Genomic DNA, 13,943 nt, shown 5'->3' on the forward strand with positions numbered 1-13,943 from the left:
CACACACAGATATACACACACACACGCACGCACACACACACACATGCACACACAGATATACACACACACACACACACACAGATAAACACACACACACACACACACACACTGACAGATGGCAGTATTCAGAGTGACGGTGGTCAAATAGAAACAGACTAACTGACTCTCTCCCTGACGTCTGAACCAAAGAGTTAAAGTCTGGATCCAATCAGAGAGCTTCAACTGTGAATGATCGACTTCCTTCCTTCCTTCCTTCCTTCACTTCCTTTTTCCTCCCTTCCTTCCATGTTTTGACTGTTCCTTTCCTTCCTTCTTCCTCCCTCCTTTCCTTCCTTCTTCCTTCGTTCCTCTCTCCTTCCTTCCTCCCTTCCTTCCTTCCTCCCTCCCTTCCTTCCTCCCTCCCTTCCTTCCTTGACTCGAGGACAATAGGAGGGTTAAACAAACACACCCTCCCTCATTCCTTCTTTCCTCCCTTCCTCCTCCCTCCTTTCCTCCCTCCTTCCTTCTTCCTTCCTCCATTCCTCCTTTCCTTCATCCTTCCTTCCTTCCTTCTTCCTCCCTTCCTTCCTTCCTTGACTCGAGGACAACAGGAGGGTTAAACAAACACACCCTCCCTCATTCTTTCTTTCCTTCTTCCTCCCTCCTTTCCTTCCTTCTTCCTTCCTCCGTTCCTCCTTTCCTTCATCCTTCCTTCCTCCCTTCCTTCTTCCCTTCCGTCCTTCCTCCATTCCTCCTTTCCTTCCTTCCTCCTTTCCTTCCTTCCTCCCTCCCTCCCTTCCTTCCTTCTTCCTTCCTCCTTCCTTCTTCCTCCCTCCTTTCCTTCCTTCCTCCCTTCCTCCCTTGACTCAAGGACAACAGGAGAGTTAAACAAACACACACCATAAAATAATGTTTAAACTCTCGATGTTGTTAGTGCAGATATAAAAGACGAGGAGCTCTCTGCAGCTTCCTTCCTTCCTTCTTCCTTCCTTCCTCCCTCCCTTCCTCGTTGTTAGTGCAGATATAAAAGACGAGGAGCTCTCTGCAGCTTCCTTCCTTCCTTCCTTCTTCCTCCCTCCTTTCCTTCCTTCCTCCCTCCCTCCCTTCCTCGTTGTTAGTGCAGATATAAAAGACGAGGAGCTCTCTGCAGCTTCCTTCCTTCCTTCTTCCTCCCTCCTTTCCTTCCTTCCTCCCTCCCTTCCTCGTTGTTAGTGCAGATATAAAAGACGAGGAGCTCTCTGCAGCTTCCTTCCTTCCTTCCTTCTTCCTCCCTCCTTTCCTTCCTTCCTCCCTCCCTTCCTCGTTGTTAGTGCAGATATAAAAGACGAGGAGCTCTCTGCAGCTTCCTTCCTTCCTTCCTTCTTCCTCCCTCCTTTCCTTCCTTCCTCCCTCCCTTCCTCGTTGTTAGTGCAGATATAAAAGACGAGGAGCTCTCTGCAGCTTCCTTCCTTCCTTCCTTCTTCCTCCCTCCTTTCCTTCCTTCCTCCCTCCCTTCCTCGTTGTTAGTGCAGATATAAAAGACGAGGAGCTCTCTGCAGCTTCCTTCCTTCCTTTCTTCTTCCTCCCTCCTTTCCTTCCTTCCTCCCTCCCTTCCTCGTTGTTAGTGCAGATATAAAAGACGAGGAGCTCTCTGCAGCTTCCTTCCTTCCTTCTTCCTCCCTCCTTTCCTTTCTTCCTCCCTCCCTTCCTCGTTGTTAGTGCAGATATAAAAGACGAGGAGCTCTCTGCAGCTTCCTTCCTTCCTTCTTCCTCCCTCCTTTCCTTCCTTCCTCCCTCCCTTCCTCGTTGTTAGTGCAGATATAAAAGACGAGGAGCTCTCTGCAGCTTCCTTCCTTCTTCCTTCTTCCTCCCCCCTTTCCTTCCTTCCTCCCTCCCTTCCTTGTTGTTAGTGCAGATATAAAAGACGAGGAGCTCTCTGCAGCTTCCTTCCTTCCTTCTTCCTCCCTCCTTTCCTTCCTTCCTCCCTCCCTTCCTTGTTGTTAGTGCAGATATAAAAGACGAGGAGCTCTCTGCAGCTTCCTTCCTTCCTTCTTCCTCCCTCCTTTTCTTCCTTCCTCCCTCCCTTCTTCGTTGTTAGTGCAGATATAAAAGACGAGGAGCTCTCTGCAGCTTCCTTCCTTCCTTCTTCCTCCCTCCTTTCCTTCCTTCCTCCCTCCCTTCCTCGTTGTTAGTGCAGATATAAAAGACGAGGAGCTCTCTGCAGCTTCATCCTTCCTTCTTCCTCCCTCCTTTCCTTCCTTCCTCCCTCCCTTCCTCGTTGTTAGTGCAGATATAAAAGACGAGGAGCTCTCTGCAGCTTCCTTCCTTCCTTCTTCCTCCCTCCTTTCCTTCCTTCCTCCCTCCCTTCCTCGTTGTTAGTGCAGATATAAAAGACGAGGAGCTCTCTGCAGCTTCCTTCCTTCCTTCTTCCTCCCTCCTTTCCTTCCTTCCTCCCTCCCTTCCTCGTTGTTAGTGCAGATATAAAAGACGAGGAGCTCTCTGCAGCTTCCTTCCTTCCTTCTTCCTCCCTCCTTTCCTTCCTTCCTCCCTCCCTTCCTCGTTGTTAGTGCAGATATAAAAGACGAGGAGCTCTCTGCAGCTTGGCCACAGTTGACATGACGCTGGTTTCCTAACTGTCACAGATGTGGCCGACGGGAACGATGAACGATAACGAAGAAGGAATGTCCTGGAAACGCTCACCAACACACCTGGAACCCAAACTTATTCATCCCGTCAACTTCTATCCAGCGTGAGGGTTAGGGTTCTTCTCTCTTTCTTTCCTCCCCCCTACCTCACTCCCTTCCTTCTTTCCTTCCTTCTTTCCTCTGTGCGTCTTTCCTCTGTCCTTCCTTCTTCCTCCCTCCTTTCCTTCCTTCCTCCTTCCTTCCTTCTTTCCTCCCTTCCTCCCTCCTTTCCTTCCTTCCTCCCTCCTTTCCTTCTTCCTTCTTTCTTTCCTCCCTTCCTCCCTCCTTTCCTTCCTTCTTCCTCCCTACTTTCTTTCCTTCTTTCTTCCTCCCTCCCTCCTTCCTTCTTTCCTCCCTTCCTCCCTCCTACTTCCTTTCCTTCCTTCTTCCTTCCTCCCTCCCTCCTTCCTTCTTTCCTCCCTTCCTCCCTCCTTTCCTTCCTTCTCCCTCCCTCCTTCCTTCCTTCTTTCCTCCCTCCCTCCTTCTTTCCTTCCTTCTTCCTTCCTCCCTTCCTCCTTCTTTCTTTCCCCCCTTCTTTCCTTCCTTCTTCCTCCCTCCCTCCCTCCTTCCTTCTTTCCTCCCTTCCTCCCTCCTTTCCTTCCTTCTCCCTCCCTCCTTCCTTCCTTCTTTCCTCCCTCCCTCCTTCTTTCTTTCCTCCCTTCTTTCCTCCCTTCCTCCCTCCTTTCCTTCCTTCTTACCATGGTTGAAAGAAAACCTGAGTTAAACCCAAAGATAGCCGGCTAAAGCACTAATCCCCCCTGAGCACAAACACCTGGCAAATACCACCTGGTCACATGATCATTATCTCCACTAAAAAAAGAGTTGACAAGGAACAGGACATTAAAAAGTGAGCAGTGTGGACTGATGATGGGAAATTGCTACCAAATCTCCTAAAAACCAGTCGGAGGATTTAAACACACACAGAAACTCCTTGATGTTTTGTTGGATTCAATTCCTGATCGGAGCTTTAATAAAGACACAAAGAACCTTTGATCGACTGTTCGTGTGTGTGTGTGTGTGTGTGTGTGTGTGTGTGTGTGTGTGTGTGTGTGTGTCCATCTGCCTGTCTTGGACAAACTGTAAGGAAAGTACTTTCATTGAGAGAAACACACACACACACACACACACACACACACACACACACACACACACACACACACACACACACACACACACACACACACACACACACACACACACACACACACACACACACACACACACACACACACACACACACACACACACACACACACACACACATTTTCCTGAATAGAAGAAGGTTTTCTTTAATGAGAGTGAAACTTAAATCCTGGACATTGTGCTGCTTTTAGACCACAGCCAAGACAGGTTTTCTCCACACACACACACACACACACACACACACACACACACACACACACACTGCAGTACAGTGACGTAATGGTTTTGCCAGAGCTGAAACATGTCTTGTATTGAGGCGGGTCACCTGCTGTGAAGTGAAATGGATTTTAACTGCTTTCAGTGTCTCAGTCTAACAGGAGTTTACACAGCGTTCAACTCAAACACAAACACTGAAGCTTCAATGATACTGTTGTTAAAGGGCCATACCAGAGTACTTTGGACATTTTTCCACAGCCTACTCTCAGTTTATAGACGGTTCAGCAGCCCTGGTCTGTTGAGGGCCGTAGCTCACAGGATGTTATAATAAAAACACACGTGGTGAAAGTATAAAGAATCATTATTTAAGGGATGTATTAATCCAACGTTTGCTTTCATAATATTGATTCTGACACCTTTAGAAATTGTTTGCATCATTTTTATGTTTGGAGGATGAATTACTGAAGCCTGTGGAAATGGGATGAAAGTAACTGATGACAGAAACCCTGACATTATAACGACATTCACAAAAAAAAAACTGAGAACATGTAATCTGGCTGATACCTGAATCTCTACACATAGAAACTGAACTTCCTCAAGAATGTCTGAAATTTCCTCAAGGATCCCTGGACCCTTCTTCAGAGCCTCTGAAACTCCTCAAGAACCCTTTAAGCTCCTGCAACCCTTGCTGTTGTCTCTGTGACTGCTTAAAAAACCCCATAACACCTTCATAGTAACACTCCTTAAACCACCTAAAAGAATCTGTCAAAAGCTCCTGGTTACTCTCCACACACCAAGTGAACCTCCTCAACAGTGTCTAAAAGTCTCCTCAAACTCATAGAAGTACCTCTGGACCTCTTCCAAAATCCACATACCTTTCACAATGTCGCTGAAATCCTCAAGAGTGCATGACTTCAAATCTTCAGGCATATTTTAAAGTATATAGAACCCCAATAATCTCTTTAAGGATATCGGAAATCTCTTCCAGAGCCCCTGAAACATCCCGGACCATCTTCATCAACCTTAGTAAGTTTTAAGAAGCTATAGAAACCTTGCATCCTCCTTAAAAAAACACTAGAACTTCCTCTAGCTCCTTAAAACTAGCCGAGTTCCTCTGAAATCTTGTCAGTAACGCTTCTGACCCCCACTGCAGAACCTCTAGAGCCTTTTTCAATAATCTGCGTGATATAAACCGTCTACGATGATCTTAATTGTTGTTTTAATGATGTATGAGCTGACTTCATCGAGCATGTTCCTCACTTTGCAAACAAAACCAAACAAACACAGCCTTGAGCGTCCAATCACTAAAACAACTAAAACAACTAATCTATGAGCTACCAATGCGACGTATTGCCTCACTTTAATGGCTTGTTGATCAGTTGTGGGCTTTACTGCTCATGCACATTGTTCACCATTCTTCCAAATACCTTCTATCCTCAAGAAAAACTTTCTCCGAAGCACTAAAAGCTCCTCAAGATCTATCAGAGCCTCCTCGAGCTCCTGAAAGCATGATAAGAACCTCTGCATTGAACCTCTCCTGGAGCTCCTGGCCTTCAAGTACCAAAGGAACTTGTGCTAGTGGAAATATCTGAATATGCCTGTCTCGAGAACCACTGCGACTTCAAGAAAGCTCTTTGTCTCGTAGTCTGCCAAGGAACCTCCAAAGATCTGTGGAGGTTCTCATTTTTTAAGAACCAATAAATCTTCTCAAAACACTTAAACTTCTATGACGCTCACCGAATCTCTACCAAGTATGTCTGAACCCACTTCAAGAACCACTGGAACCTCATTAAAAGGTCCAAACCAACTGGGGGCAGCATATTAAGGCAATATATCGATATTATATTGATATCATGATATGAGACTAGATATCGTCTTAGATTTAGGATATCGTAATATCGCAATATGTCATCAGTGTTGTCTTTTCCCGGTTTTAAATGCTGTATTATTGTAAAGTATGTCATTTTCTGAACTTCACAGACTGTTCTAGCTGTTCTCTTATTGACCTTTTGACCCACTTTGTCGTTACATCTACATTACTGATGATTATCTATTCGGTAAAAAATATTATGATAGTTGATTTTGTCCATATCACCATGCTACATATAGCGTTGAATCAATAGCGCTCTCTTATCTAGCAAAGGAAACTACAGCTTTGACTGAGCCTGATAGCAGGTTTGCTTGAATAACTTGAACCTAGAAGACGAGGTGCTACTTCTTCGCCTCATGTTGGACTGCAACGTTGACTCACTATCTATCACCTCTGGAGGTACAACGTGGTATTACTAAACACGGATCAGGGCAGGCTGGTTAGCATTATGCCAAATCTCTGTTACACAATACATAGATGTCTTTGATTTAACATCAGAACTGTCATTTCTTCACATTCTGTTAATAATTTTAGAGTTTAGATTCATACATTACATGTTTTATTACTGACAAGTGCAATATTATTTATTCACTATGGGTTGTGCAGACTATATGCATGCTGTTGTCTTTTATGTTTATTTGTTTCTTTTTTTTAAATGGACGAATGTTGTTTAAAGTTTTCCTCTGCTACAAAGGGAACGAGCACTTGAATTTCGTTGTACAGTTGTGCAATTACAATAAAGGTATTCAATTTTTCTTACAAGTTGCACCTTTAAGGTTCTCTAAGGAAACCTTCAGAGCTGTTGGAGAACACTTAGAACATTTCAGAACATCTCTCTTTCTTTTCACTCTCTATAAATGTATCACAGAGTAAAGACTAATCTCATTTACACCACCATGTGATCAACAGTGCATGACCTACGCGTGCACGAGAGAGGTAAACAGAGGCAGTGTTGGACAGGTGCTCCGCTTCTCACGGCTGCAGAACATCCACGCACACGGGTACACATGCACGCGCGCACACGCTAATTGAGTCGCGCAGTTTAAGAGCAACAGGTTGATAAAAAGAGAGAAATATAAAACCCTTGGTGTTGACTTACAGGTATGATGTAAAGACGCTCAGGTTGCTCGGTATCTCCCGGAGCCCCTGATCCGAGCAGTCCACCCGGTGCAGCAGCCCGTCCACCTCGCACCGACAGCGGCCAGGGCAGCCGCTCCTCCCCGCTCCTCTGTCTCCGTCCCCGGAGCTCTCCACCTTGGCCACCGCGGAGCTGTTCACCCCGGCTGCAGCGCTCTCTTCCCCGACCAAGGAGCTCTCCACCCCGGCCAAGGAGCTCTCCTGCACGGCCAAGGAGTGGGGCATCTCCACCCCGGCCACTGAGTTTCTTAACCCGGCTGAGAGGGCTGCAAAAGCGGCCAACAAAGTCACAAATCCCGGCATGTCCTCCGCTGATATGCCACACTCAGAAATAATAAAAAACACACAAACACAAACAGAAAAGTTGCAGTTTTTGTTGCAGAACTGGTTCAGATGAACTTCCCCTGATGTGCTGTCAAAGTGAAGTTTAAATAATATTAATAAAAAGTAAAAATAAAAAGGTCCAGGTTGTTGAAGTCTGCAGCTTGGTCGCTTTCCAGGCTGCACGCGTGGAGCCGCTGAGCCGGAGTGTGTGTGAAAGTGTGTGAGAGTGTGTATGTGTGTGTGTGAGTGTGTGTGTGTGTCAGAGTCCCTCCACTCACTACTACAACCGTGTGTTAACCCCGTTTTATATCCTCTGTCACCGTCTGTCTGTCTGACTCTGTCTGTGTGGGAATAACAACAGAAAAGCTGCAAAAATAAACAAGTCAAACAAGGAATGAATCAATAATAGCGCAAATACATAAACACACAACTAGATTAATGAAATAATCAGTTAACTTACAAAAAAAAGCACTTCTTATTTTAGCAAATGTAAAACACATTTCATCTTGTTTATCGATCAAGTGGAAAATCATTGCAGTTCATGCATATTTCAGACTCTCCTTTAAAATATGCTTGATTAGAATCGACAAATAAATAGGGTTTATAACTGGACTATCATGTTGCACATATGAAAACAATACTGTAATCATGTAATCATGTGAATTCCTCATGAGCCTTACCTTTACTTTATCTTTTAATTGATTGTGAATATAAGCCACAGATTTATCTTTTAGTGTTTTATGTAGTTTTGATCTGTCTTATTGTAAAATACTTTGTAATTGTGTTTTGGGAAAATGCTAAAATACATAAAAATGCATTAAGAATATTGTCATAATTAAGCAAATATAAATGTAGATAATTAAACAGCTGGAATGCAAGTCTTAGCAGTAATATGACTTTCTTAAACCTGCAGTTAATCATTTTTAACACATAGAAATGAACTTCTGCTATATTCATACCAAGTTCATAATGCTGATTAAGCCTCTCACTGCCAGATAATCATCATAATACTCTTTTATTTCATAGTATAGTTTTTAATCTGGTGTTGGGTGTTGGGACATTCCCGCTTGATCAATGCAACTTGAAAGTGTAGTCATGATTATCCCATTGGAGTACTAGTATCTCCTTTTAGCTCTGTTTTTGTTCTCCACCAGCTCCACTATGTCCACCAGCTAGTCTACAGCTAACTGTGTGCAGTGAAACTCAAACTATTACTTAAAAGATTGTGCAGGATTTGTAAATATAAATCAACATTCTTTACATTCCAGTTCTTACAAATCAGCTTCACACAACGCTGACTGAGCCTATCAACGCCACATTTGAACCTCTCAGTATTTCGCAGGAGTCTTGGTGACTTTCTTGTGCTGTAGCACCGATAATGACACATTTTACGTTCACTAGCATAGGGATGCTCGATATTGACTTTTATGCTGATATCTGATATTCCCCAACTCTTAATTTCCGATATCACCCGATACTGATATATTCAGGCTTTTCACACCAAAACTGTTAGATAACAACATAACATCTCTCCTATTGTGGAATCAACACATTATGACTAATTTTATTGTGACGCTCCACTGGATGCAAACATAAATGCAACATGGCTTTCTAAACACTGTCTGAACACCTTCAACTTAAGTTATGGAAAAAGATGCCAATATGTCACTGCCATATTTATTATGCTGCTTTGCATCATTGCAAATTGTAAACTTATTTACTCACTTGGAAATAGTTCCGAAGCACAGACATTAGCCCCGTTTCTGGAGGCGGGACCTTTACAGGAAGTCCTCTCCTTCGGTCCTCTCAGCTGTTGTGTCTCCAGCAGAGTAGCACCCATGATAGCACCCAGCACCCAGCCAGGACCCACCGGAAAACATGACAGGGAACATGACAACGAGGAGATAAACCTGGTTTCTGTTTGTGTGTTCGTGTACATGGCGGTGGACGCTATGAACTTGTTAGCAACGGTTAGCGACCCACGAGTCGAGCGTGTTGTTGTTGATTTACGTCATCAAGCGCGCGCCGGTTAACGTCCCATGCTGCGTTCATGCAGGCTCGGAAATACTGAAGCCTACAAAACAAACATCGGTTATTAAAACCCGATACCGATACTTCCCGATATTACATTTTTAAGTAAATACCGGCCGATAATATCGGTGGGCCGATAATATCCCTACTAGTAATGATTGATTTTCGATGGTTTGCCGAGGCGGACAGTCCTTAAAGCCACTTTGTGTGATGGGGACCAGCAAAATTATTAAAGTGAAATTCCCCTTGCTGCCAAAAGGGAGAGACAAAAGTTCTTCAGAGCAGGTTTAAATCGGCTAAAACTATTTTTTAAATGCTTATTTTTTAACGCTTTTAGTGCTGTCAGTGTGAGACTCTGCAGCTCCTCCTCGGCTTTACAGAGCTTTATAGAGAGTTTCAGCTCATTGTTTAGATGTCTGGCTGCTACTTTACTGTTTTGGTTCACTCTCAGCGCTCTCATAGTGTAATGTTTAGAGAGAAAAAGTCACTGTACTCTACCTCCTACACACTCAGTTATCTGTAGACTAGCTGATGAACATAGTGGAGCATTTAGATATTTCCCTCAGGAGTTGGTAGAGAATAAGAACAGAGCTAAAAGAGAGAGAATATTGGACTTTACATTCAGCAGGTGAACAGAAGCACGACTCCTAATATGAATATGCTGATCAGTAACTGCTGGATGTGGAAATAAGCAAATACTTTGTTCCCTACCCTGCTATCAATGTTCTATTCCAATTTTTCATTTTTGATATTTGTTCAGTAAATGAATCATTTATGAAGCATTAACTGATCACATAAAGTCTCAGTGACTAATGCTGAGAGAACCAATGATTCACCCAATAAATCATCCTGCATTAGTTAAGAATTAAAGTGTAGTTTTCAGGAGGTTAAAATAAAACTATTGAACAAATGTGTCATAACGTAGCGAGCTTACAAGCTATTCTAAATCACTCTCTACACACACACTGTCTTTGTCATCCAAACTCTAACCTTGACCTCAATATGAAGTCTTAACCTTCAAACAGTTTCTTTGAAGTACTGATCCAAAAGGTCCTCACTGTAAAGCTGAAACCGTTCCTCACAAAAAGATAACAATGTAAGCCCACACACATGCATGGCTGCGTTTAATGATTAGCTCTCCATATTGTGCGGTGGGGTCGAGGCGTCGCATAAATGTGTGATATGAAGATGGTTATCACACACACTAAACAAAAGTGATGATGCAACAGTTGACAATATGAAGCAATCTGTTTAAGATGAAGTGGCGTGTCTGTCTTTCATTAGAGGTCAGGCTTTTTATAATTTGATTAAATAAAATGACACAAAAACATTAATACTGATTGTGCAAAGTAAAATGATTAAAAATAATTACAATTTAAATCAGATATCTAAAAAAAACTAAAAGAAAGAAAGAAAGAACAAAGCAAAGCAACATCTGGAACATCCCTTTGAAAAACTTCTGGAAACTTCTGAAGGATGCCTCGAAGTAAAATATATCATAACAAGTAAAAGTCCTACTACAGTAAAAGTACTGCAGTATTATGAGTGATGTAGTATGCAGTATTACAGTAAAAGTACTGCAGTATTATAGTGATGTAGTATGCAGTATTACAGTAAAAGTACTGCAGTATTATGAGTGATGTAGTATGCAGTATTACAGTAAAAGTACTGCAGTATTATAGTGATGTAGTATGCAGTATTACAGTAAAAGTACTGCAGTATTATAGTGATGTAGTATGCAGTATTACAGTAAAAGTACTGCAGTATTATAGTGATGTAGTATGCAGTATTACAGTAAAAGTACTGCAGTATTATAGTGATGTAGTATGCAGTATTACAGTAAAAGTACTGCAGTATTTTGAGCTTTTACTGCAGTAATTACTGCTATTATCCATTGTGTCAAATCTTCATGTGAAAAGTAACTAAAGCTGTCAAATAAATGTAGTGGAGTGGAAGTATAAAGTAGAATCACATAGAAAAACTACAGTAAAGTACAAGTACCTCAAATTTGTTAAAGTGCAGTACTTGAGTAAATGTACTTAGTTACTTTGCACCACGGCCTGATACTTAGTGGATTATTCAGGTAAAATAAAATAAAATAAATTGGAACTGAACTCATGGAAACTCTGTAAAATAAAGATAAAATAATCTTTCTGTAGCACTTTAATATGTAAAATTCATGAAATGTTTCACAGCTGAGAAATAAAAGACAGAGCACATGACGTCATATTGATTTTGGTAATGATTGTCAGTAGATTTAGTGTCGCCGATGTTTCCGCCCGTTTAATTTCCAGTCAGACTCTGCCATCTAGTGGCCGGTCAGCTGTACTGCAGCCAGACAGAAAGCACTGTGAGGCCTCGTGACATGCATATTTACACTGATTGTTTGTGTTGATTAATTATAAATGAATGCACCATTAAAGGCACAACATAAAGGAGTTTTTAGGTGATACCTGCATTATTCATTTTAAAGTCCCGTCTTGTCGAGGGCCCTTAAATTAAAACATTTTTTAAAAGCTTTGAAATTTTTGTTCTGAGTCTCACTGATGTGCGTCTTGATGAGTCTCTGCGGAGCCCTTCGTGGTCGTTCAGCTGGTAAACCACGCTGTGCTGCAGTATGTGAGATGTGATGATGAGACTCTCCACAGTGCACCGCTCGAAGTTAACCAGCAGGTTCTCCTCAGCTTCCTCAGGATGAAGAGACGATGTTGTGACTTTCCAATGACGGTGGATGTCAGCGAGGCCCAGCAGAGGTCCTCAGTCATGTTCACCCCAAGAAACGTCATACTGGTTCACTGTTAATGAACACTGAGTTGTCCAACATGTTATTACCCCCAATGCCACAAAGGTACAGTAAAAGTACATAAGAATTATCAGCTGGAAGTAGTTAAAGTATTACAGTACTTTAATGTAGTTAAAATATTACAGTAAAAGTACTGCAGTATTATGAGTGATGTAGTATGCAGTATTACAGTAAAAGTACTACAGTATTATAGTGATGTAGTATGCAGTATTACAGTAAAAGTACTGCAGTATTATAGTGATGTAGTATGCAGTATTACAGTAAAAGTACTGCAGTATTATGAGTGATGTAGTATGCAGTATTACAGTAAAAGTACTGCAGTATTATGAGTGATGTAGTATGTAGTATTACAGTAAAAGTACTGCAGTATTATAGTGATGTAGTATGCAGTATTACAGTAAAAGTACTGCAGTATTATAGTAATGTAGTATGCAGTATTACAGTAAAAGTACTGCAGTATTATGAGTGATGTAGTATGCAGTATTACAGTAAAAGTACTGCAGTATTATGAGTGATGTAGTATGCAGTATTACAGTAAAAGTACTGCAGTATTATAGTGATGTAGTATGCAGTATTACAGTAAAAGTACTGCAGTATTATAGTGATGTAGTATGCAGTATTACAGTAAAAGTACTGCAGTATTATAGTGATGTAGTATGCAGTATTACAGTAAAAGTACTGCAGTATTATAGTAATGTAGTATGCAGTATTACAGTAAAAGTACTGCAGTATTATGAGTGATGTAGTATGTAGTATTACAGTAAAAGTATTGCAGTATTATAGTGATGTAGTATGCAGTATTACAGTAAAAGTACTGCAGTATTATGAGTGATGTAGTATGCAGTATTACAGTAAAAGTACTGCAGTATTATAGTGATGTAGTATGCAGTATTACAGTAAAAGTACTGCAGTATTATAGTGATGTAGTATGCAGTATTACAGTAAAAGTACTGCAGTATTATGAGTGATGTAGTATGCAGTATTACAGTAAAATATGAGGGTCTGTGTATTTTAGTTTTTCGCTAGCTTGTGTTCTGGTTTAAACAATAACATGATAACTATGTTGAATCAAAGATGTAAAAAGTGTAAAACATTAATAAAAGTTGTTTCGTGTTTTGTACGTTTTAAAAAGTTGCGTCACGTGTTGAGTTATAATGAGTTTCTGTCACTTTCTGAGCCGTGGAGAGTGCGTGTTGTTTGATGAGCCAACATCAGAAACCCCCAGCAGCTCTGAGGTTGACAGGCAGCAGACTCTGTCATCATGTGACTCAGCAGAGAGCAGCAAGCAGTGCAGACCTCTCACTCCGCTGCAGATTTGGAGCACCGTTTCCGATTATGACACTTTCTTTGTTTTTTTAGTGGATTTAAATGTTTTCTGTTGCTGTATTTGTCAGTTTTCGACCCTCAGCAGAAGTATAATAATTGTATTTAGCTATAACTGTGTAATATCTGCTATCTGCTCATACACAACATACCCACCCATTTTTTATCATCACTATTTATGTTGGTTATAAAGAGTTTATTACCTCTATTTACTTTTCTCATGATGTAAACTGTCCTAAAGGTTGCTTGTCTTATTCATCTGCTCTTCTGTCTCTGCTGCAATTAAACTACAATTTCTCTTTGTGGGGATCAATAAAGTTGATCTTATCTCAGCTCTGCTCTGAACCCAAATATAACTCTAGGAAACCATAAGTGGAAACCTGTGATGTCAGTTTCATTTTCCGCCCCAATCAGATCTAATAAACTGATTTTAATTACGTCACTAATTTGTTTA

General features: G+C 41.6%; 1 protein-coding gene across 1 annotated transcript in view; it reads right to left on the minus strand.

The window, feature by feature from the left end:
- Positions 1-7,512, minus strand: part of LOC128385186 (leucine-rich repeat-containing G-protein coupled receptor 5-like) — a 57,665-nt gene extending 50,153 nt beyond the window's left edge. Inside the window, 1 exon segment of the mRNA XM_053344047.1 lies at positions 6,971-7,512. Coding sequence (XP_053200022.1) covers positions 6,971-7,311 — 341 coding nt within the window. The 5' untranslated portion in view covers positions 7,312-7,512.
- Between the last annotated feature and the right edge of the window lie 6,431 nt (positions 7,513-13,943).

The sequence above is a fragment of the Scomber japonicus genome, chromosome 23, assembly GCF_027409825.1.
Source record: "Scomber japonicus isolate fScoJap1 chromosome 23, fScoJap1.pri, whole genome shotgun sequence".
NCBI classification, from domain to species: Eukaryota; Metazoa; Chordata; class Actinopteri; order Scombriformes; family Scombridae; genus Scomber; species Scomber japonicus.